The sequence below is a fragment of the Esox lucius genome, chromosome 2 (assembly GCF_011004845.1).
Source record: "Esox lucius isolate fEsoLuc1 chromosome 2, fEsoLuc1.pri, whole genome shotgun sequence".
Lineage (NCBI taxonomy): Eukaryota > Metazoa > Chordata > Actinopteri > Esociformes > Esocidae > Esox > Esox lucius.
Genome location: NC_047570.1, coordinates 21,264,256 through 21,289,525, shown reverse-complemented (window position 1 = coordinate 21,289,525; position 25,270 = coordinate 21,264,256). Strand labels below are relative to the sequence as shown.

The 25,270-nt window shown below is 39.4% G+C and overlaps 1 protein-coding gene across 1 annotated transcript; it reads left to right on the top strand.

Moving 5' to 3' along the window:
* The first annotated feature begins 3,123 nt into the window (after window positions 1-3,123).
* alx4a (ALX homeobox 4a) lies at window positions 3,124-21,252 on the top strand. Its single transcript, XM_020054378.2, has 4 exons — window positions 3,124-3,147; window positions 10,279-10,592; window positions 13,592-13,723; window positions 19,728-21,252. Exons 2-4 carry the CDS (start codon window positions 10,338-10,340, stop codon window positions 20,040-20,042), a joined length of 702 nt encoding a protein of 233 aa, XP_019909937.1. The 5' UTR covers window positions 3,124-3,147; window positions 10,279-10,337; the 3' UTR covers window positions 20,043-21,252.
* The last annotated feature ends 4,018 nt before the right edge of the window (window positions 21,253-25,270 follow it).

Genomic DNA, 25,270 nt, shown 5'->3' with positions numbered 1-25,270 from the left:
AAAATGAAGCATGGCCTGTGATCATTTTGATAAAAATAAAAAAAAATAGCATGTTCACTGCAAATACTGTGTGTTAAAGTAACAACAACGCCAATTATGTATTACTTGACAAACAAACATGGCCCTCCTCTCAAACGACCATTACATTTATATTCGCTAGAAATAACTAATCAACAACGGAGAAAGAGAAAGATACGAAACCAATAAATATTATAGACAGTGACGGTTTTTGCGTTTAATGAATTAGCTGGAACCCGGATATATTGTAGCATTCCATTGCGGCAGTCATCGGGAACATAGAAAGGCGCTACGGAGATAACTTCCTGCGGGATTTTCTACCACTGGATTGAAATCCAACGGACTGGTGGAAAGTAGGCTAAGTGAAGGAAGATTCCCTCCGATATACACTCACCTAAAGGATTATTAGGAACACCTGTTCAATTACTCATTAATGCAATTATCTAATCAACCAATCACATGGCAGTTGCTTCAATGCATTTAGGGGTGTGGTCCTGGTCAAGACAATCTCCTGAACTCCAAACTGAATGTCAGAATGGGAAAGAAAGGTGATTTAAGCAATTTTGAGCGTGGCATGGTTGTTGGTGCCAGACGGGCCGGTCTGAGTATTTCACAATCTACTCATTTACTGGAATTTTCACGCACAACCATTTCTAGGGTTTACAAAGAATGGTGTGAAAAGGGAAAAACATCCAGTATGCGCCAGTCCTGTGGGCGAAAATGCCTTGTTGATGCTAGAGGTCAGAGGAGAATGGGCCGACTGATTCAAGCTGATAGAAGAGCAACTTTGACTGAAATAACCACTCGTTACAACCAAGGTATGCAGCAAAGCATTTGTGAAGCCACAACACGCACAACCTTGAGGCGGATGGGCTACAACAGCAGAAGACCCCACCGGGTACCACTCATCTCCACTACAAATAGGAAAAGAGGCTACAATTTGCAGAAGCTCACCAAAATTGGACAGTTGAAGACTGGAAGAATGTTACCTGGTCTGATGAGTCTCGATTTCTGTTGAGACATTCAGATGGTAGAGTCAGAATTTGGCGTAAACAGAATGAGAACATGGATCCATCATGCCTTGTTACCACTGTGCAGGGTGGTGGTGGTGGTGTAATGGTGTGGGGGATGTTTTCTTGGCACACTTTAGGCCCCTTAGTGCCAATTGGGCATTGTTTCAATGCCACGGCCTACCTGAGCATTGTTTCTGATGTCCATCCCTTTATGACCACCATGTACCCATCCTCTGATGGCTACTTCCAGCAGGATAATGCACCATGTCACAAAGCTCGAATCATTTCAAATTGGTTTCTTGAACATGACAATGAGTTCACTGTACTGAAATGGCCCCCACAGTCACCAGATCTCAACCCAATAGAGCATCTTTGGGATGTGGTGGAACGGGAGCTTCGTGCCCTGGATGTGCATCCCACAAATCTCCATCAACTGAAAGATGCTATCCTATCAATATGGGCCAACATTTCTAAAGAATGCTTTCAGCACCTTGTTGAATCAATGCCACATAGAATTAAGGCAGTTCTGAAGGCGAAAGGGGGTCAAACACAGTATTAGTATGGTGTTCCTAATAATCCTTTAGGTGAGTGTACATGCGCATCCTCGCTACCCCAGTGCCATCAAAGCGGGTGTTTTCAACTACTGGACTAACTGTATCAGCTCATCCCTGAGCATTTAAAAAAATTAAAATCAATAGGCTTGCTTGGAAATCAGATCAGTTGTAATCGGAGTCCAAAGACACTTCATTTAAAATTATGCATTTTTTAATAACGGAAAATGTGTCTTGTTTTTGTGGACCGTTTGTTTATATTTAATATGGTTGTATGACCTATTAATGGTAGGCTATATCCGCAGAGCGCATTATCACCATCATTTCAGTGTAGTAGGCATAATCATCCCCAAAAAATATTTTCAAATACAGACCTAGGTTTAAATTACTTATTTTTCATTTATCTTTTAACTATTACTGTTTTAAAATATACCGTTTCCCTTTTTAATCCAGCAAGGAGGTATAAGAGACTTGCACTCGTTTTCTGATTATTTGGTTATTATTTTACGTCTTGTAAAAATCAAAATTTTATTTAGTAAAATAATTACACATTGGAGATTCCTCCGAATTGACGACTTAATGTTAACAGCTGAACGTTAAGCCTAGTTTGAGTGACATTGAGAAAAGTGAAACTAGAGTGAATTATTGTAGTTTAATTTGTGCAAGTGTGAGTCAATTGTTTCCTGACAAACCTGGGGGACACACCTGTGTCTATGAAGAACAAAAAACAAACAGTATACTTAGTAATTTACAGTGAACGTGCAATTGACACGCCAAATATACAACAATATTGCATTAAAATAGCAAGCTACGTCTGATCCACTCTTGGCCATATGAATGCTGAAAGGTTTTAAATATGAAATCTAACTAACTAGCTACCAGTCCTGATGTCAGCTTCACTGCCCCCATTTTTCAACTGAACTAGTTAGCTAGTAGACGTTAGCGAGCTAGCTAGCTATGGCGGTTAACGAGGGAGTACTACCCAACCACACCATTGACAAATTATATCCGTACATAACTTATTTTTGGCATTAATGTGTACCGTACCATGGTGGATCTGGTTGCTTTCAAAATCTTGGTTAATATTTACTACGTCGTCCGAAGCACTAACATCTTTCGGCTGAGGGGAGGGCTGTTGCACTTGCAGTAGAGGGGAAATAGTTTTCCTCTCGCTCCAAGTCGTTGTCCAAACTGTCTGCGACTAGACTATGTTTATTCCTTTGGACAAATGACAATGTTGTTTGACGAGGTCGCTTCATAATGTATTTCGGAAGTAACGTTAAACGTTAAAAAAAAAAAAATCTGTCTAAAGTAATATATATTTCACTCAAGTAAAGTAATATAAGGTTCTGGATGACCAGCCAACCAGTGCAATTTTATATGTCGATCTTGTGCACATTATTTCTTTATTGGTCGTTTTTAAAACGTTGCGTTTGTAAACATGCGATTGTCTTTTTATGCTACTTTTTGCATGCCTTATCTAACAGAAAAATAATGTATATACATTGTACTGCATTGATACGCATCAGAAAGTGGTGAGAATACGCTATGCCCGCGGAAAAAAAGTGAGTATGCCCTCCACTAATCCACTGGTAAGAGTGAGTATACTCTATGGTGGGTATACTTGCGTATACCCTCCTCTACACCGCTGGGAATAGTCATAGAAATTCAGCAACTGCCAGCAAGCCTGAAGACTAACTTTACAATGTCAAAGCGAATTAATTTCATAGCACAACAACGTTCTTTTTTCTTCATTCGTGAATGACTTTGATACAAGTGATAATAAATAACATTTTCGTCGACTGAAAATAGTAGAGAATGGTGAAACCCCTCTTTTACTGCGCAAGGGGTTGTGGTCTTTAACCCCAAAATGCATGCGCGGATGCATACTATGAAAATCCACCAAAAATAGTAGAGCATCCGGGAACCTTTGACATACTATTTTCAACGTACCATGGTTTGAGATATACTAATCTTGTCGCATACTAATATGGCATACTAGCCTATATAGTATGCGATTTGAGATTCAGCCTATAGGTATTTGGGCGTCGTGCAGCGCGAGCGGACAGAGATGAGAGGAGGGTGCTGAGAGGAAGTCCCTCGAGTCATACAAATCAAGCCCAAGTCAACACATGCAACTTGACTTCTTCTTTTTTTTACCAAGTCAAGTCTCAAGTCGCAAATGTGACTCCAGTCGCACTCGAGTCCACGTCATATGACTCTGCGAGTGCTACATACAAATACAACACAGTATTTGGTAATGGGGTAGTTAATAACAACAGGGTAAGAGAACATTAATGTTAATCCATATGTTAAGCGTTTACATAAAATTCTTCATGCAGCCTTGTGATTGAAGATATATCTTACATAATGAGAAAGTTAACACATACCTGGTATCTGAAATTCAGAAAAGGTGCCTTCTGAAATGTAGTGTTTTTCAAATCAGACAGATTGAACCATTTAGATTTATAGGTGTTCTATTTTGCCATTTACGAATGGTTAACACTGTTTCTGAAACAATGTAAGATACCAACTAACATTGAAGGACTTGATAATGAACTGATCATTTGAATCAGGTGTGACAGAGCAAGGAGAGTTCTAAAGCATGCAGGGCAGGGTGGTGCCAAGGAGCAGGGTTGAGAAACATTGATATAAACCAAGATTGTACTAACATAAATGTTACCTGAACATGAAATACAAATAAGTCAGTACTAAAGTAACATAATTGGTCTTGTAAATTGCTCTTGATTAGAAAACCTGTGAAATTATGTAAATGATTATAGTCTCTGACTTGCACAATCTAGACACCTACAGATTTTCCAAATCCATTTTCTAATTGTACCTTTTTTTGTAGAATATATAATAGAAGAGGTAAGATGTTCAAGAAGTAAATATATAATTATGTATTACATTTTTAGGATACTTTTTGCTTGGTTATGAACAAATTAGTGCCGTAATAAAGTTAAAGCAGGAATATAAGACAGAAGTGGGTCTAGTAATTGCCAATTTAGGTTAAGCTTAAACTGCTTCAGTGACAGCAACTGATACCACAGCCTACTCATACTGAAGTGCTATTCATAGTGGTGTCATTGTGCTCCTGACCAGAGACAAGGTTGTTTAAAAAGGACTGGTTCATAAGAGCTGCTGAGACTAGCTCCATTTGCCTTCTGGTTGATAATTAGATTTGGTTTTTCAAATGACTTTGTATGGATAAAGGATGCTAATTAGACTCTGCCCATTGGTAATTTCTTGCTGTGATAAATTCAAAGGCTTCAATAAAGTGGATTGTTATCTAGCTAGTACCCATACAAAAAGGCACTGATTTAATTTTGATCCCCTAAACACACACATCAAGCAGGAACACAGGTAATACAAACTTTTATAGAATAAGGTATTTCATAGGTAGGTGTATTACACCTATTCAATATACAGAACTCATATGCTCCCTACAAGCCTTGGGATGTCCCCCAAAAATACTTGGCTTAATTTTATGTGGTGGCCCCCACTTCTAAGCTCCACTAGAGTGTGCCAAACTACACCTCCCAGCCCAAAGGCTTATTAAAAAAATGCAGGGGTTTTGAAAATGTGAGGTGTGCCTCCCTCGGGGGCCGCCAGAGAGCTTCAAGGGATGCATGAAATAAATCAGAAAGCGGTCATCTATATACTTTTTTTTTTTTCAACCAGCCATTCTTTAAAATACTACCAGCCTCACAGCCAGCAGAATGGGCAGGAAGAGAGGACTTCACAGAGTTAGCAGGATTGTAGAGCACAGTGACTCCCATTACAGAACAGTACATCTTTTTAGGCAAAACAAACTAAACTAAGTAAAAACTCAGCAAAGGAAACAACTTTAATGTTTTGGAATATTTATAGAACATTCTATTTTTGCTATTATTTGCTCTTGACAACCACAGGACATATCATTTATAGTATTTATTTTTAAATACTGTGAGCAGACCCAAGACATCCTATTCAATAAAGAGGCTGATGTGACACCCCATAAAGGGTTCAAGTGCAAACTGCCAGCTTTAGTTTGAGAATATTTATATAAATGAACTGTGAACAGTGTAGGAATTACAACTGTTTTATAGATACTCCTCCCCCCATTTTAGGGGACTGAAAGGAATTGGACAAATTAACATAATCTCATATAAAATTGCCATATTTAGCACTTGCAAATCCTGACTGCCTGAAGTCTGCAACCCATAGATCTCACCAGATGCTAGATATCTTCTCTAGTGATGTTCTGATACTGTAGGCCTGTGATGCAGCCATCTTCAGTTCCTGTTCATTTTTTGACATTTACCTATATTCTTGACATCAGTATGTAAATCTTTTCGGCCTTGAAAACATCCTTGGTTGCTTTAGGTGACCACCCACATGCTTTCAAATGGAAGTATAAATTAACCTTGATATATAAAGTTAGGATATACCTGGGATTCAGGCCGATGTGAGTTCCCTTGAGAAAAGTTCATACATAAATATTATTTTCAACATGAACATCTTTCCACAGACTATTATCTTTATTTAAAATGCATAGAAAATGTTAACAAGTGTAACAGCCAGGCACGGCACTTTCTATATTCACTTTATTTAAGTTCTAGTTAGTCCGTTTCTATTTTCTGTAGTTTCAATCCCTTGTGTTCATTGTTCTGGTCTCCTTTTCCTCTGATTACTTCCCTATTTTGTCTCCCCAGTCACCTGTCCTTTTGTCGGTCATTGTCTTTGATGTTACATTGAGTTCCAGTTAAGTGTTGCCTAGTCTTGTGATTCAGGTAGTCATCTAAACAACGCAACAACAAGTGTTAAAGTTTTTGTTTCCGTCTGTGGTTGTTGGCCTTACCTCAGTGGGTCACAGGAGTTTCTTAGTTGTCCATGTACACAATGTTTTACCACTCCATCACTGACTATTATTACGTTACATAATTCATTTGAAAGTTATAATACAATCACCTGTGCAATCAACTGATTTTTGTTTGTGCAGAGGTTGATTAGGAATACAATTTTATTACAATTGTGATATTTAAGAAACATGTAGGTGTTGATGGTTTCATATAATTCATCTTGACAACTGACTGAACAGAGGCTGATGCAACGTGTCATTGTGAATATTGTCTTGAGTTTGCATACAATGATATAGTCATTTTTGAATTGTATAGTAATGCAGTAAATGTACATTAACTTTCAACTTAGTACTATCTGACAATGCCTGTCCAGTTCTTTTAAATAGTAAAAGTACTTATATAAGATAACATAGTTTGGCTACTTAGTTTTTTCTGGTTTTTGGATCCACATCTTTTTTTTATATCTGAACATTTCACCAGGTTTTAACCCCCCCCCCCCCCCCCCCCAGGCGCCCCTAATCCAATGACCTATATCATTTGTATATAACATAAACCAACATTACATTTTAATAGGGAAGAGGCCAAAAGAGTGGTTATATAAGTATATTGTGACATTTAAACAAACTAATGAAATGTTACACCACTAACTTGCAGATAAGTCAAGATGAGAACAGACGAGAATAACATCTGTCCTGTATTTCTATTGATTTTGTCTTATAAATAATTATCTCAATTAAAACATACTTATACTAATTAGTATTAGTCCCCCATTTAAAATGCAAACATTTTGTAAGTAAAAAAGATTGAATAATCTCTCAGTGGTCTAATATCAGGGTTTGGGCTTAGTTCCCACTGTTTTAAAGTCCTAGAAATTCTTGTGACACAATCACATTTGTGTGTAAAAAGCAAGTGTGCTCACGCATATGTAGATTTACGTTTGAGTGGTGAGAGCGATGTGAGTTAGTTTGGCAAAAGTGCCAGGGCTGAATTAATGTCCCAGTCCATCACTGACAGTTGAGTGCATGTGTAGAAAGTGGGGCTTTCTGTGTTACCTGTTTAATTAAGAAATTCTAGAGCACAAGGCTTATATTTCAAAAGGTGTCACTCACTGCTATGGCTCAGAGTTGGCATTGTTACAAGCTCACTTTACCCCAGTCCTTGAAAGGTGTATGTGTATGACAGGGAATCAGGGGTGTGTATCTCCAGATGAGCTATCAGGTCCCCTCACCTTGCAGCACATTACCCAAAATGGCTCTGTGTGGAGGGCAGGAGGACATGCTGCCGTACTGTGTGGACAGCAGTATGTGCAACAGAAGCTAACATTCATACTGCCTATAACTTGACAAGGCTTTACCCCAGCCACGGATAAGAAATTAACACATCCCAGCCCTGGGCTACCTAAAATAACTCCCTGTCTCTTAGAGCTGAACTAAACAGATGGTAGAGTAGTGCCCACTAACTCTTTTTGACATGGGCCCAATGAGGAGGTTTTACAATTAATTTGAGTGAGTATGAAAACATTCCTAGGACCTCAAACTGCCTCTTCAGCCGCTGTCAGTGGGGGACAACCCGAAACTTGGAAAAGAGGAATATTCTGAATTAAGTTGGTTGTGTTACTAAAGCTCAGTGCCTAAAATGCAATCTGACAATTACATTAATTAGTTGGTGTCTTTTTTTTAGATATGAAATGTAAGCAAAGGGAAACCTGTCTACAAAGCCAATGACCGACCGACCAACCAACCAGTAAAACAGTTTACTGTTATATTGCGACTGTTTCTGCTGGATTTTCGAAGTACGCATCCATGCATGTGTTTTGGGTCATGATAGACAAACACATTTGCTGGCTTAACATACAGTAGTTACGTTATAGTAAGCCTTAACTGAAACTGTATATGGTTATATTGCGTCTGTTTCTGGCATGGAAAAGTTAATCTTCATTCTCGTTAGCAATTGCTAAATTCTTATGATTATTCCTAGGAAGTTAGTAGATACTAGTAAGCCTATTACTGGCTAATAAGCTGTTAAAACAGACAGTGGCAAAAGCAATACAGTGGAGGTAAACTTAATTTTAACGCTATGGTGGAGGTAAACATAATAAGAAACGTTAGTCAGTTTAACACAATCCTTAATGGAGTCTAGCGACTGCTGAAACATGTAATGCTGTGGCGTAGCGGTTAACAACAGTGCCTCTCATGTGGGAGACCAAAGTTTGAATCTATTGAGAGCAACAACATTTATCAATTATTTCTGGTAGATTCCACAAATCTCTTGTCTTTTCAATTGATGAAAACAGTTAGTTATCGTCACCTTTATTGATAGTTATTGTTGTTTTGCCATGAAAGACAAAAATATGTTCTTATGCCATGAAATGATACAGCTTTGGCAGACTCGCTACCAATTAATCAATTCTTATGACTATTCCAGTAAGTTAATGGATACCAGTTAAGCTGAACTAGGCTTGCCTTGTTTCAAAACGAAGCACATTTTGACATTCTAACAACTGATCCACAAAATACCACTGTATTGCCAGAACAATACTGTACTGTCAAATACAGGACATGATTTCCCTTCCATAAGACAAGGTGTGAACACTGGCAATGTCTATCAAATTCAATCAATTTTTCTTTTTTATAAAGCACATTTTACATCAGTAATTGTCACAAAGTGCCTTTACAAACACCCAGCCTGAATCCCCAAAGAGCAAGCACAACATGGTTGATGCACAGCAGCTAGGAAGAATTCCCTAAAAGGGTCACATCTTAGGAAAAAATCTAGAGAGGAACTAGTCTCTGAGGGGCAGCCAATCTGTTTCATGAATATCATTAGTCTTCAGGAATGTATAGACTTGTTAGGAAACAGAATTTTCAAAGATTTTTGAGAGGAAAAGGAGGTTAAGTATTGGCCTATAATTGTTTAAAATATCAATTTTAGAATATATTTTTAGGCTTTATTTCTGCTTTATTTATTTTCACCATCGGCAGCCAAGCACAGGAAGTAGGTCCTTAAGTAGTTTAGTTGGAATCGGGTCCAGTTGACAATTGGTGGGTTTAGAACTCATTACTAATTTATTGAACGTGTTGAGCAATGGTCCTGGGGGCTGCACACCTCATTAAGTTCATCAATGAAATTCAGAGGGCTAATCAATCAATCAATTGGATTAATAAAGCTCTTTTTACAGCAACAGTTGTCACAAAGTGCTTATACAAAACACCCAGCCTGAAACACCAAGGAGCAAGCAACAACAGTGTGGAAGCACAGTGGCTAGGAAAAACTCCCTAATGTTAGGTTCCGCCATTCAGGGGTGGTTCAGGAATGGTTTTGGGCCAAACCCCGATTCCTGAGGTGAAAAGTATATGTATAAAGTTTTTGAAAGCCCCCCCCCCCTCCATTTTCCCACGATTGACAGACACAGTCCTACGTGCTACATCATGAACATGTCAGTGTAAATTCAAACACTATGGAAATAATGAAGCAAACCAGGATAACTCTACCTAGAGTTTAATTATATCACTTGTAATGTAAACAAGCTCTGAGAGGGTTGCACTCTTATGTTTTGATGACTTGATCAATGTACTCATTGTATTTCACCAAAAACCTAGTGGTTGAATAAATGATCTTGTAGTGAAAGATGTTTAGAAACCAAATTAAATCATTATCAGTTTTTAAGAATGCAAAACGTAAAAATCACGACATATAATTGAAAAAAAATCTGTAATAATGTGATACTGTACATACTGCTTTACTGCTAAATCACTTTCGTCTGAATAATCTTTCTGTTGCAAAACATATGGTGTCAGTGATAGGATATATAATGTGCTGTAATACTTAAGTTTTCTCTTCCTCTTTCTTCAGGGAAAGACAGCTTAGGATTGATAAACTCTGACAAACCTCTGACCTTGGATCCTTCTGGGATGAATGTCAGCTACTTGAGTGTGAAGGATCAGGGTGTGAAGAGTCCCTCTGACCGATCAGGCTCGGACATGGCCAGCCCTGTGGACAAGGGTGAGGGCGATAGTAACAAGGGCAAGAAGAGGCGAAATCGCACCACATTCACCAGCTACCAACTAGAAGAGCTGGAAAAGGTCTTTCAGAAGACCCACTACCCTGATGTGTACGCCCGTGAGCAGCTTGCCCTCCGGACTGACCTGACAGAAGCCCGTGTACAGGTAAGACACACTTAAAAGAACACCCACTGAAGATCTATGAGTTTGGAAGAGTTGTATCACCTTGATTACCCATCAATATAAACAAATGTATAACTATCCATCATGAACAAATGCATAACTGGTTGCCTGATAACCTTGAACATTCTTTACTTCAGGTCCGTTTCTGAACTGTGATCAATCAGGAACAGTGATCAACTTATAGTAGCTAGAATCAGATAAATAAAACCTGTCACGGCCAATGACTAGGAGACAAAGACTGTAAATAGAACAACATGAATCCCTCTATATCTTTGTTTTGGAGAGATAACATCACAGAGCCAGCTTGCTGAGAGATGGATCTGCTAATGTGGAGAAGGGGCCAAGACAGTGCAGGGGGCATCCAGGGGCCAAGAGCTGGGCCTCATATGTTCCCTGTCAAGGCAGCACACTTTCATCAACCTATGAGAGGGGACACTATGCTCTGTTTAGCTCTGCACCACAATGTCTGAACATCTGAATGTAGGTCTGCAAACTACTAACCGGGTCTGAACCTCTGTATTTAGCGCTGCAAGAGGGTAACCAGGGCTGAACCTCTGAGCACTAACCAGCCTCTGAACAGCTAACCAGCGTACAAACTTACAACCTTCCTGTGACATTCCCCTCTAATTTCTATTTAATTTATTTTACTATCCGTCCCCTTATTCCAAGCCCACACACAGAGGAAAAAAACAATATGTACATATGCAAACCAAAATCTCCTGGATTCATTATGTTTCTCTTTCATTAATATCATGTTCAGCAAAGAATTTGTCCCACCCATGGTCTTGGTATAAAAACCTTCTGGGAATGTGTCCCACCTACCCTAGGTGTATATACCTTTCACTTAAAATCTAATTCTCAGGAAACATGTCACGATACACAATACAACAGATACCAAAACTGTATCTGTATACTCAGGTTGTAAAAAGTACATGTTATATAAATGAATGAGGGTGCCCTGTATAAATTCCGATGGATGAGAGCTGACTGTAACACGTCTTTACATGACACGTGGGGGTACAGTTCCCAGAAAACCCTCAAAGTGAAAAACAGCAGGTTCCTGAAGCCAGAGGGTAGTAATTCAGCCTGGAGCTCTGTCTCCATCTGAATGTATCCTTTTTCTTTAACTATCAGAGTCGGCTTCAGGTGAAAATGAAATGTAGTTGTTTGTTTCTTGTCTTTGCACCTCCTCACGTAGGAAGGGGCAGCGTTGGAAAACCAGGGGTTTAGGCATCAGGAAATTGAACATAAAATGAAAACCAACTGTAGTTTGAAACATTCTTCAACTGTACCTTTCAAGTTCCCAAAGTCCCTACTCTTGGAAGGAATACATGACAGAGGAGAGATTGAAATAATGTGAGAGGGTAGAAAGCAAAAGGGAGAACTTTGGCTAACTTTCACCTCTTAAACAAAAACGTTCTGATATCATATGCTGCCCATGCACTGCCAGTATCATTTTAATCAGTAAGGAAAGCTTTCTAAACAGATGATGTGAAGCTTAGTTCCAGTACTCCGTGCAATCACAGCCAGACTGATATCAGGTTACCCAGCTTTGAGATAGGCCCTATGATGGTGTGTGGAGTGGGCACCATGCCTAAAGAGGCTGAGCTTCTGAAACCTCTATTTAGATCAATTTCACCAGCTTTGATGAAAATCTTAACACAATAATGCTTTCAATAAACAACCATTTTAAGCTCAGATGTCAGAAATAATTACAACGCAATCGTATCTTTAAAGGAAATGTCCTTGTTTCTGTGAGAATACAGGAAAGGAAGGAAGAGTCTGTAAACATTTGGTTTGGACAAGTAAAAATCTCTCCACATTGTCTGTATTAGAGGCCTATATATCCTTTCTTTTTCCTCTCCTCTCTGATTGCCCAGACATCAATGGATTCCTTCACCCATTTAAAAATTTGGGCCTGAAAGTGTTTATGCGAATGTTTGTGCATGTTTGTGTGCATGTGCAGAGACACGAGGCACAGGGAATTCACAGGGAAAAAAATGTCTGGCTGCATCTGAGGCTTTAAGCCCAGCGCTCCAGACTGCGACCAATTGGTTGCGTTTTGCAACTGTTTTCACAGTGTTTCGGGTCACGTTTAATTGGTTGCACCAGTGCGACCTTGAAAAACCAATTTATTTACATTTACATCATAGCAGACAATTAAAACATTTACTTAATTTAAGTCACACCTTTAAAAGTTTTATACAATTTCAGCAATAGCCCCCTATTCTGAATGAGGCGCTTGTATTTAATTATTTGACTTTTCTGTTTATTGATCACAGACAGTGGGTCATGAGATGCTATGGGTGTTATTTAAAGATCTGAGTCAGTAAAAAGAGTTGAACTTCCCATCACTAGTCCTTATTGCCACATTGAAATCTAGCATGGCAAAGTACAAGGTATTTACTGAATATTACAATAGCTAAACTAACCCAAGAAAACTTGAATCTGAAAAAAAGGTTTTATCACCTAATAACTGTCCCATATCCCATCAAATCTTTCAAGATCCAAACCTCCAACTGAAGACAGCTCTGATATTAGGAAACAAAGTGGCCTTGATAGGTCCTCTCAATTCCTACAGTTATCAAACTTCTCTGAAATTGTTCTCTGAAAAAGAGATTGTCACGCATCCGGACCCAGGCCAAAGCCGAGGGGCAAATCATTTCTTTCTGTGTGAGGCACATGCCAGGGCTCCCCTGGAGGTTTCAAGATGGTTATTTATGGTGATTGACAACACTGCAGTTCAGCTTTTCCCTGCGCTAAACCAGCCTTACAGACACACAGAGCCCCAGGCCTGAAAGACACATGGCAGACTCTCTCCTCCCATTACAACCAAAAAACTGGACAGGAACAAAACATTCTACACTGCTCCAAAAATGTGGGCACAATCAAAATGTAAATAGGTTTAGGACTGACTGTTAGAACAGGCATAAACAGCCTTCACAATGGATCCATTCCACTTAGTCCTGACATTTGACCAGCAGGTGTGGTTCCAGAATCGCAGAGCCAAATGGAGGAAGAGGGAACGCTTTGGTCAGATGCAGCAGGTCAGGACACACTTCTCCACAGCATACGAGCTGCCTCTTCTCACCAGACCGGAGAACTATGCACAGGTACACAAACTTGATTTGTAAAAAATGTTTTAATAAGAAACTTTAAGACTCCATGATGTTTCATCTGTAAGTTCCACAAAGCAACACTATTGCTTGGGTAGTGGTGTAATGTCCATGAGCTTGATAAGGGAATCTTGATTTCTGCTAATTCATTGATAAATATTGGAAGACAAACATACATATTGAAAATCAACAGTTGGGGATTTTATATATATTTTGGAACATTGTGTTCTGTACAGGAATATCTAGTTACTGAGAGGGATCTCTGCAACTTGGAGCTGTATTTAGGGATGTCTTATTTTTAACTATTACCAACAGAGAATGAAGAATTATTTCAAATGGTTGCCCTCTCCTGGTGAGTTGCAGCATGTACAAGTAAAGGGAAAAAGGATTGGTTGCATTTCCAATTTATCAGAAAAACTAAATTCTTCATTAGCAGAACTCCCACACTGGAAATGTGATAAAGCTTAAAGGAATATTTTGCTCAACAATGTGTTTATATACAGTACCCATCAAACGTTTGGACACTCCAATTCAAAGGTATTTCTTTATTTTTACTATTTTCCAAATTGTACAACCCTGTTTCCAAAGAAGTTGTGATGCTGTGTAAAATGGAAAATAAAAACAGAATGCAATGATGTGCAAATCATGTAACCCTATATTCAATAGATAGTAGTACAAAGACAACATATCCAATGTTGAAACTGAAAAAATTTGATTGTTTGCTGAAAAAAAGCTGGGATGGGGCAAGAAAAGACTGGAAAAGTTGTGTAATACACAAGTGAACCTGGTGGAACATCTCACAATGTATTAGGTTAATTGGCAACAGGTCAGTAACATGACTAAGTATAAAAAGAGCATCCCTGAGAGGATGAGTTTTTCAGAAGTAAGGGTAGGGGTTTACCACTCTATAAAGGATGGATGGGGCCATGTATCGTGAGATCTTGGCCAACAACCTCCTTCCCTCCGTAAGAGCATTGAAGATGGGTCGTGGCTGGGTCTTCCAGGATGACAACAACCCGAAACACACATCCAGGGCAACTAAGGAGTGTAAGATGAATCTCAAGGTCCTGGAGTGGCCTTGCCAGTCTCCAGACCTGAACCCAATAGAAAATCTTTGGAGGGAGCTGAAAGTCCATATTGCCCAGTGACAGCCCCGAAACCTGAAGGGTTTGGAGAAGGTCTGTATGGAGGAGTGGGCAAAAAACCCTGCTGCAGTGTATGCAAACCTGCTCAAGAACTAGAGGAAACGTATGATCTCTGTAATTGCAAACAAAGGTTTCTGTACCAAATATTAAGTTCTGCCTTTTGATATTTATTTTATCAGTGTTATTCATGAATGAAAGAAAAATTTGCATTGTTGAGCCATGAAAGGAAATAGCTTTGTCAGTGTAAAGTTCATCTTCAGTCTCGCTAGCAATTGCTGAATTCTTGTGACTATGTAGTAAGCTAGTAGATACTAGTGAGACATTACTGGCTAATAAGCTGTTAAAACGACCAGTGGCAAAAGCCATACAGTTCATAGATGTTCTTTGTGGTGGATGTAAACTTAATAAGAAACATTAGTCAGTTTAACACAATGCTTAATGGTGTCTAGCGAAATATTCAAACGTGGCATAATGTTAATGCGTGACAAAATGATCTAATGTCGAGACCCTATCGCTTGGCTTATGTCTAGCTTTGTAGTGGACGCAGTCTCTCACATGGGAGACACTGGTGCGAATCAGTTGAGGGCAACAAAATTCATCCCTTCTAATCACGGGCTGGCTGAACTAGGCTTGCCTGGTTCCTTTTCTTGTTAATTTTCTCATACAGACTTCTCATATTTCACATATCCTCTACACACATTTTCAACACACAAACAGAAAGGCTTCAGAAAAAAAACCATATACAGCTTATTATTTTGCCAATGCAGGTTTTTACAACAACAAAAACACAAAGAAAAGTAGAATAACAGTACAGTAATCAATACAACATATTACTGTAAACTCTCAGAAACAAAAATAATTACAGTAAAATTATATTGCAATGGTAAACACAATATAATATTGTAAGTAATGGGGTGGATGGTTCATGGACCCTGCCTTCTGTTAGGGTCCGGCCACATCACCTCATTTACATCACAGGCAATGTAAAAAATATGTAGGAAAATATCGCCATGCACTACATATCCACCCCTGGAGTGACCCCAACTCAATGTCTCGGCATTCCTCTTCCATTGCTTGCAGAAGAGGCAGGAGGGCATGTGGTTGGTGTTCAGACATTTTCCAACGCCAGGCTGGATAGGTTTCGGAGAATTGGGGAATAAGGGGGCAAGTATACAACTGAAGTTACTGTGGTTGGTGAACCACTGACAATAGACAGTTCCTGTTCATGGGTGAGCAGACGTTGTCTTTCACCCTAAGGAGGTCGTCTCGCTGTTCTATAGAAATGCCAGAATACAATGTCTTAGGGTTTTTTACATACTGTACTGTCATATTGTACACAGTAACATCAACATTGTATTACATGTACTTACAGCACTATACCTATTTTTTTTCTTCTCTTAGTCACATAGACTTAGTATTGTAGGACAACATTGTATTGAACTTTGATGCAGAAAGATGTTCAACAATTCGATTGGTACAGTTTAGTGTAGAAAGTTAAAGACATACCTGTTCTCCAGTCTAAATTTCCTTATTATGGATGCTATCGTATAACAACTAGGTTGGGATGGACTCGGCCTCCCTGTGTGTCAGGCCTTGATTTATGACATAGTTCACCAAAGTGGCCCTAATGTCGTTCTTGTTGTTGTCCTCCTACTCCTCACCTCTCTCTTCCTCTCGCTGCCTCCATGTTTGCAAAGTTCTCACAAAATGGGACAGCTTACCTGAGGTCTGTTTGTTGTGCTTAGGCTTAGACTAGTTGGTGTTCAATCACTATATGAGTGTTCTCGTGTGTGTTTTCTTTGTGCCGATTTCAGGTATGTTTTGCATTTTGAAGTGATTTCCCAACTACTGTAAGAATTTTTTTTCTAGAACGAAGTGTCTAATATACTTTTGCAAAGGGTGCTGCAAAATTGCAAATCAAGTGCAAAGCGGATTTTTATTTTATTTTTTGTTCATGGCATATTACAAAAGTTAAGGTTTTGATGTTTTTGTCTAAGCATACACTTTCAGTGTGTAAGCAATCGGCAAAAATTGTAATAACTATCAACAACTTTTCAGGAAATAGCAATAGCCTGATCAACCCCAAGTGAATGCAAAATTAGTCTGTGTTACACTGTTCAGATGTTGCATGCATATAGCAATGGTTGGGTGCTAGTCAACTGTTATTGATGGTGTCATCAACAGGCAGACTGGTATAACAAGATGCGTTTAGCTGATGCGACATATACTGTACCTATTATGGAGTTATAAGATATGACAGGCATCAGTAAAGAACACACCTCATGTCAGCTGGCTTAGCCACTACTGCTGGTGAACATACTGTAACAAGAGTGCTTGGATCAAGTGGAAGGAACTGTAGATTAAGCTAAGGAAGGAGTTCTATAAACTGGTTCAAAAGGAAAGTTGTATCAAAACAACAGTGACTTGCTTAACCATGTTTAGTAATGACTAGGATTCTGGGTTTTCACATTCGGAGTGATAACTTTTGATTAAAATAAAATGCTCTGTCTGCCATTTAAATTCAAAATCATTTCAAATTCAAGTAGATTATGGAAAAAATATTTCAAAAAGCCCACCGCCCCCAAATCAATTCATATATTTTGATCAATTTTCACAAACAGAAATCAGGATTCCATACTGATTCAATGTCATTCCATTATACACTGCTCAAAAAAATTAAGGGAACATGTATCATCACAGTATAACACCAAGTCAATTAAACTTCAGGGACTTCAATCAGTACAGTTAGAAAGCATACGCAATTGTGAATCCATGTCACCTCTTAAGGTACAAATTTGAGAGGCAATAGCAAGACATCCCCCAAAAGAGGAATGGTTTTGCAGGTGGTGGCCACAAATAATTGCTCTTTCCTTATCCTTCCTGACTGATTCCTCTCTAGTTTTGCATTTTGCTAGTTTCCATGTCACAATTGGTAGCATGAGGCGGTACCTGCAGGCCGTTCAGGTTACACAGGTAGTCCAGCTCATCCAGAATGGCACACCATACATGCCATTGCAAGAAGGTTTGCTGTGTCTCCCAGTATAGTCTCAAGAGCATGGGGGAGATACCAGGAGACGGGCCGTTACACGAAGAGAGCTGAACAGTGCCATAGATGGACATCAACCCAGCAGCAGGACTAGTATGTGCTCCTCTGTGCGAGGAGGAACAGGAGGAGCACTGTCAGAGCCCTACAAAATGACCTCCGGGGGACTACATCCTCTAGTGGGACCTGTGCTCACAGCACAGCACCATGCAATTCCATTGCCATTTGCCAGAGAACACCAGAATTGGCAGGTCCGCCACTGGCACCCCTTTCTCTTCACAGATTAAAGCAAGTTCACACAGGGCACATGTGACAGACCTATAAGAGTCTGGAGACACCATGGTAAACGTTATCCTGCCTGCAACATCATCCAAAATGACTGGTTTGGCGGTGGTCAGTGATGGTCTGGGGAGGCATATCCTTGCAGGGTCACACAGACCTCCACGTGCTAGCCAACAGTACCCTGACTGCTGTTAGGTACCAGGATGAAATCCTCTGACCCATCATCAGACCCTGCGCTGCTGCAGTGGGCCCTCGGTTCCTCCTGGTGCAGGACAATGCCCGGCCTCATGTGTTGGCAGTTCTTGGATGATGAAGTCATAGATGCCATTGATTGGCCCTCACGTTCTGAATCCAATTGAGAACCTCTGGGATGTTATGTATCAATCGGTGCATTTGATGCCGCCAAGTAGTGCCACAGACTGTCTAGGAGCAGTTCTGGGAGGACACTATCCTCCCTCTCATCAGGAGCATGCCCAGACATTGTTGGGAGTGCATACAGGGGGCTATACACTCTACTGAGTCACATTATGAGTTGCCACGATGAAATTCACGCAAGTTGGAATAGCCTGTGATTTCCATTATTTACTTTGATTTTCAGTGAGTTTGAATCCAGCCCTCAATCGGTTGGTGATTTTGGTTTCCATTGACCGTTGTTACGTCATTTTGTTCCCAACGAATGATATTTTGATCTTTAAAATATTCTGTTAATCGAGACCCAATGGGTGATTTAAGTGTTCCCTTAATTTGAGCAGTGTATTATTGAAATGACGTGCACAAAAGTTGATTCAACCAGTTTGTGCTCAAATGGATGGTCTTTCTAGTCTACAGTGCGTTATACTATTGTTGTGCTTTGGTTTATAGAAATAGCAGTTTTAATGAATGCCTAATGAATTCCTGTCTAAACATTTTATAATAAATCAGCTGAGTGCATTACTAGCAATGTGCAGTGTTTTCCATTTGCTGGAATTTTAGTAAGAAGCAATTACATTCTGTAAGACTATATAGGTTAAAACACAATATGTATTGCAACTGTTTGGTATCTAGGGTAAAGATACACTGGGTTCACACTCTAACAACTAGTTTAGGTTGGTTTTCTTTAAAAATAAAATGGCATTATGCCTTCTTAAATATACAAATAATCATGCTGTCTAATCAGCATCTTGATATGCCACACCTGGAGGTGGATGGATTATCTCGGCAAAGAAGTGCTCACTAACACAGATTTAGACAGATTTGTGAACAATATTAGAGAGAAATAGGTATTTTGTGTACATAGAGTAAGTCTTAGATCTTTGAGTTCAGCTCATGATAAATGGGGGCAAAAACAAAAGTGCTGGGTTTATAATTTTGTTCAGTGTATACAAATCAGTGTATCCATATGGCTTTTTTGGAGTAATATTTGTCAACATCACCACATTTTCTATCCCAATGAAACTATATTCTATGATCGAATCATTTTGTTCTTTAAAATGACTTTTCTCTTGCTACTGGAACTGTTTGGTATCTAGACTGAGTTTCTTTTCTGTTTCAGATCCAGAACCCATCATGGATTGGTAGCGGAAGTGGAGCATCTCCTGTACCTGCCTGTGTAGTGTCCTGTGACACAGTTACCTCCTGTATGCCCCCTCAGTCTGGCAGCGGTGTATCTGATTTCCATGGCGTCCCAAACCCTGGGGGTCACATGGGTCAGACACACATGGGCAGCCTGTTTGGGGGTCCTGGCATGGGGTCAGGAATCAATGGGTATGATCTGAACAGCATGGACCCAGACCTCAAGTCCTCCAGCATTGCTGCCTTGCGCTTGAAGGCAAAGGAACACAGTGCAGCCATCTCCTGGGCAACATGATGCCCCAACACAGCAAAACAGGGGCTTATCTGAAACCAACCATATAGCATCCAACCCGCAGCAGAAAGGGGAGGATGTCTGGGATAGAAATATTGATATAAAAAATAATCATGAAAGCCACAGTAAATTGCTGGGCAGCAAGTTGCTGAAGACGAAAGCAAGGAACTGGAGAGTGGACTTCTTTACTTTGTGTCTCTGGTGGAAGAAACCAGCAGACATCAACAATGAGATATTGAAAAGTCAATAAGACACTCAAAGCATGAGGTGAAAGATCAAGAATCAGAACGACCTATCCGTGAAAAGACAAATGGTTTGGTTGTTTGTTGAAAACAACAGGGTGGAGATACAGTAGTTACATAGATTGAAGGAGCCAGATGTCTCACAGGATGTATGAATCTATAACTTGGCATTAGGAATTCTACTCACCACTAAATATGGTGATGAAAGGAAATCCAGTGGAGGAAATTGGGGAAAAATTGTAACTAGATAAAATGTATCTGTTATTCTGCACGTGCTCATCTATGAAACATTCAATCTCAGTATAGTTTTTTGCTACCAAAACTAGAATGTTAGACTTGAAACTTTGCCAAAGTATTGAAATACATGCGAAAACAGCATTTCTTGTTCTGCATGCCATCCTTCATTTGCTCCCATTGGAAATGGTGCAGATGTGATCTTGGGTGCATTACTAGTATAGCTAGTAATAAACACAAACAAAATTTAACTGATTCAACCAATCCCTGCACTTATTCTCTTAATACAAGTAGAGCTTTTTGTGCAGATGTTGAGATGTGTGTGCTAACACATGCTGTTGCATGTTTATATAGCCTTATTTGTCATTATACTTGTTTTGCAGTGTTTACATTAAAAAATAAATCTCACAGAATCCCTTTTCCCTATATGTAAGACATTGTAAATGCAACAGCCCCTAATATGCAAATTGAAAATTCACCAAATTACATTTGGGTCTCTTTCTGCATTTGTTTTTTTAAACTAGTGAGAATTACTACAAGGAGGGGTTCAGGAAAGTATCAAGCCTAAAGCCGACCCATCCCTGACAAACTGCAAAAATCCTGACCAACTCAGAAATGTTCTTTTGATTCTCAGAGTAAAAACATTTAAAAAATAGATAAGCCATTTTGATTTGCATGGTTAGCACCAGCATAGTGAGGGAATTCTTTTTTTGATCCCCTGCTGATTTTGTATGTTTGCCCACTGACAAAGCAATTATCAGTCTATAATTTTAATGATAGGTTTATTTGAACAGTGAGAGACAGAATGACAACAAAAAATACAGAAAAATGCATGTCAAAAATGTTAGAAATTGATTTGCATTTTAATGAGTGAAATAAGTATTTGATCCCTTCTCAATCAGAAAGATTTCCCAGGTGTCTTTTATACAGGAAGCGAGCTGAGATTAGGAGCACACTCTTAAAGGGAGTTCTTATAATCTCATCATGTTACCTGTATAAAAAACACCTGTCCACAGGAGCAATCAATCAGATTCCAAACTTTCCACCACGGCCAAGACCTAAGAGCTGTCCAAGGATGTCAGGGACAAGATTGTAGACCTACACAAGGCTGGAATGGGCGACAAGACAATCGCCAAGCAGCTTGGTGAGAAGGTGACAACAGTTGGTGCGATTATTCGCAAATGGAAGAAACACAAAAGAACTGTCAGTCTCCCTCAGTCTGGGGCTCCATGCAAGATTTCACCTTGTGGAGTTGTAATGATCATGAGAATGGTGAGGAATCAGCTCAGAACTACATGGGAGGATCTTGTCAATGATCTCAAGGCAGCTGGGAGTGGTCCATAGTCACCAAGAAAACAATTGTTAACACACTACGCTATGAAGGATTGAAATCCTGCAGTGCCTGCAACGTCCCCCTGCTCAAGAAAGCATATGTACATGCCCGTCTGAAGTTTGCCAATGAACATCTGAATGATTCAGAGGAGAACTGGGTGAAAGTGTTTTGGTCAGATGAGACCAAAATCGAGCTCTCTGGTATCAACTCAACTCGCTGTGTTTGGAGGAGGAGGAATGCTGCCTATGACCCCAAGAACACCATCCCCACCATCAAACATGGAGGTGGAAACATTATGCTTTGGGGGTGATTTTCTGCTAAGGGGACAGGACAACTTCACTGCATCAAAGGGACAATAGAGGGGCCCTGTACTGTCAACTCGTGGGTGAGAACCTTCTTCCCTTAGCCAGGGCATTGAAAAAGGGTCATGGATGGGTATTCCAGCATAACAATGACCCAAAACACACGGCCAATGCAAGAAAGGAATGGCTCAAGAAAAGGAACATTAAGGTCCTGGAGTGGCCAAGAATACTTATTTCACTAATTAAAATGCAAAGCAATTTCTAATTTTTTGTTGTTGTTATTCTGTCTCTCACTGTTCAAATAAACCTACCATTAAAATGATAGACTGATCAAACGAACAAAATCAGCAGGGGATAATTTTTTTTCTTCCCTCACTTATATCAGATGTAATTCCAAGTTTCTATTAGTTCAGGCAAATTTAAAGCCCTATCAGCAGTGTTGAATTGACTTGGTGATGGGGTCTGGCAGGTAGGGATCATACTGAACACCATTTGTTTAATCCAAACCTAAACACACTAATGTCAGCTAACAACGAAAAACTCTAAATTCCTTTGTTGCATAAAAGTGCACATCCCACAACCTATATTTTCAACCTAGCACACCAGGACTTTGCCAATTTATATGACTCTTCTTTGCAGAAAGGTGTAAGCTTAGTCAAATTGTGAGGGGATATCCTGTACCATGGCCTCACTTGGATCAGTCCACAGATGTTTTATAGCATTTTGGTCAGGGCTCTGACTGGACAGTTCCAAACCTTGATCTTCGTTTTTGCAAGCCATTCCTTGGTTGATTTTGCTGTGTGCTTTATATCATTGTGGTGTTGAATGGTGAAAATGTCATCATCTGTCTGGGGCAGCTATGTCCATGTCAAAATATAGATTTTTTTAAGTTATTCATTTTCCTATCTATTCTGACCAAAGCCTGTCTCCCCCCTGAATTGAAGCCGACCCATAGCATGATGCTGCTGCCACCTTGCTTTATACAGTGTACTTTGGGTGATGAGCTATATTGGCTTTGCACCAAACATACCTTTTGGAATTAAGGCCAAATAGTTCTACCTTGGTCGCAAGACCATAACGCATTTTCCCACATGGCTGAAAGCATAAAGCCAAAATGCTTTTTGTCTCCGCCTTTCCTATGCATACATGAAAAATTACAAAAATTAAATGAATAAAGAAATAAGATCTTCATTTTTTAAATGTATGTTTTAATCATATACATTATATACAACAACAAAAATACTATGGAGACCACAGTGGTAATAATTTGGCTTTGGGATAATAATTTGACGTTCGTGTGAGTAATGGCTTCCATCTTGCCAGCCTATCCCACAGCTCTTACTTGTGGAGAACACGCACAGTGTTTGTAATATGCAGGGTGTCCAGTTCCTGACATTCATTCCTGACTCTCCTTCAAGGTTTCGGTTGGCTTCAGTAGTTTCCCTGATCAGCTTTCACCTTACCATGTCATACATTTTGGTTTACATTTATTAATAATTCCTCAGGGTTGCATGATATATAATGCCTACAAAATGCTTTTATATCTGTCTCCTGATCTGGAAGATTCAATTATATCTTATAGATCTTTTATTAGCTCCTTGTGGACCATGGCAATCTCTGCAATATGCAACCAAGAAACCTTCAAGGAAGTTCTACAAGAACTTCAGATTTTCTTTAGGGCTAATATAAATCCCTTCAATTGATGTCAGGAAACAGGAAATTACCTTGATTACATATGATTTGGTATGTAAATGATTGAATCTGAACACAGTTACAACTCCCATTAAAACCAACATGCACACTTTTGCAACCAAGGAATTGACAGTTTGTTATTGTTTATTATTTTTCCAAGAAATTATCCATTTGTTTTTCACTTAAATATTATTGGTTACAAGATATTATTCATTTCAGCTTTCACATCAACTAAAGATGCATATTCAATAAGGGTGTGTCGATCTTTGATATCCCCTGAAGGATGAACTGTCAGGAAGTAATGGGTCCAAAACTCTTTCCAAATCATGACTCATAGTTGACATGCTCCTGCTAATCAAGGCCTATCTTAGTATTTGGAGGACATCTAAGAATTTGAGATGAGCCCTTGTGCTCTTATAGCCCACTCTTAGGGGTTGCTGGGAGGCCAAACAGGCCGCTGTGTTCCAGTGTTCTAGGAGGACAGTGCACACAGCTGCGCTCAGGGGGTAAATGTAAAACAAACAAGCCTTGCACATGCTTCCCCTCAGCTGTCATGGCTCTGCTTTCAAAGAAGCCCCCCCACATTGCACTTGGGCTCTCCCTCTTGCTTCTCTGGCCAAATGCCTGTCTTCCAGCACTAAGGCCATACAGTGCCGCTCAGCCAGGCTGCAGCTTTTTATAATTAACAAATGCATATCTGTAGACAAAGACTTAATCTGGGATTCTGTGACAAAAAGACAGATCTGTGTGACCCTGTTTTCCAGGTTGGCCAAAGGCCATCTCTGACTATGGGGTTTATTAAAGTTGGTCTGGCTGGTTGCTTCTCAGAGCTCAACCCCACATAAAAGCTCAGGTAGACACAGAGTTGAGTTGTTTACCGTTTAAATCCTGTTTTTACTTACATTAAAAAATATGTATTTTTCTTTCCGTGATCTGTTGTTCTCTCTTCATAATAAAAAAAACAAACAAAGCTCAGTGTAACAGACTGCCGAAATGTACACGATCATCCAGGATAAATCACAGGCTAATATGTGCTGTACACTATATTTCATTTACCCTAACCAAGGTCAGTCTAGCCTTTTGTCTTTGCAGAGTCTTAACTGATTCAATAAACATAATGAAAGTATTGCAAAAGAGCTTTGTATTTTAACTCATCCTGCTATTCTGCAGGGGTCCCTCAATGAGGATGCTTTTTTCACACCATAATTATAATTTCTAATACTACTGAAGGGCAATCAAAATAAGTAAATAATTATATAAAGCTGTGTTGTGTCCGCATGTTAAGTTTTTTATGTAAATTTGACTGACATATTGTTGAAATGTTACACATTTTATGTAAAGTTTTAAGTTTGAAATACTTATGGGTTGCTTTTTCATTGTGTTTTGAGTGATGAGTTTTGATGGGAGTTATTGATTTGTTTTAGTTTT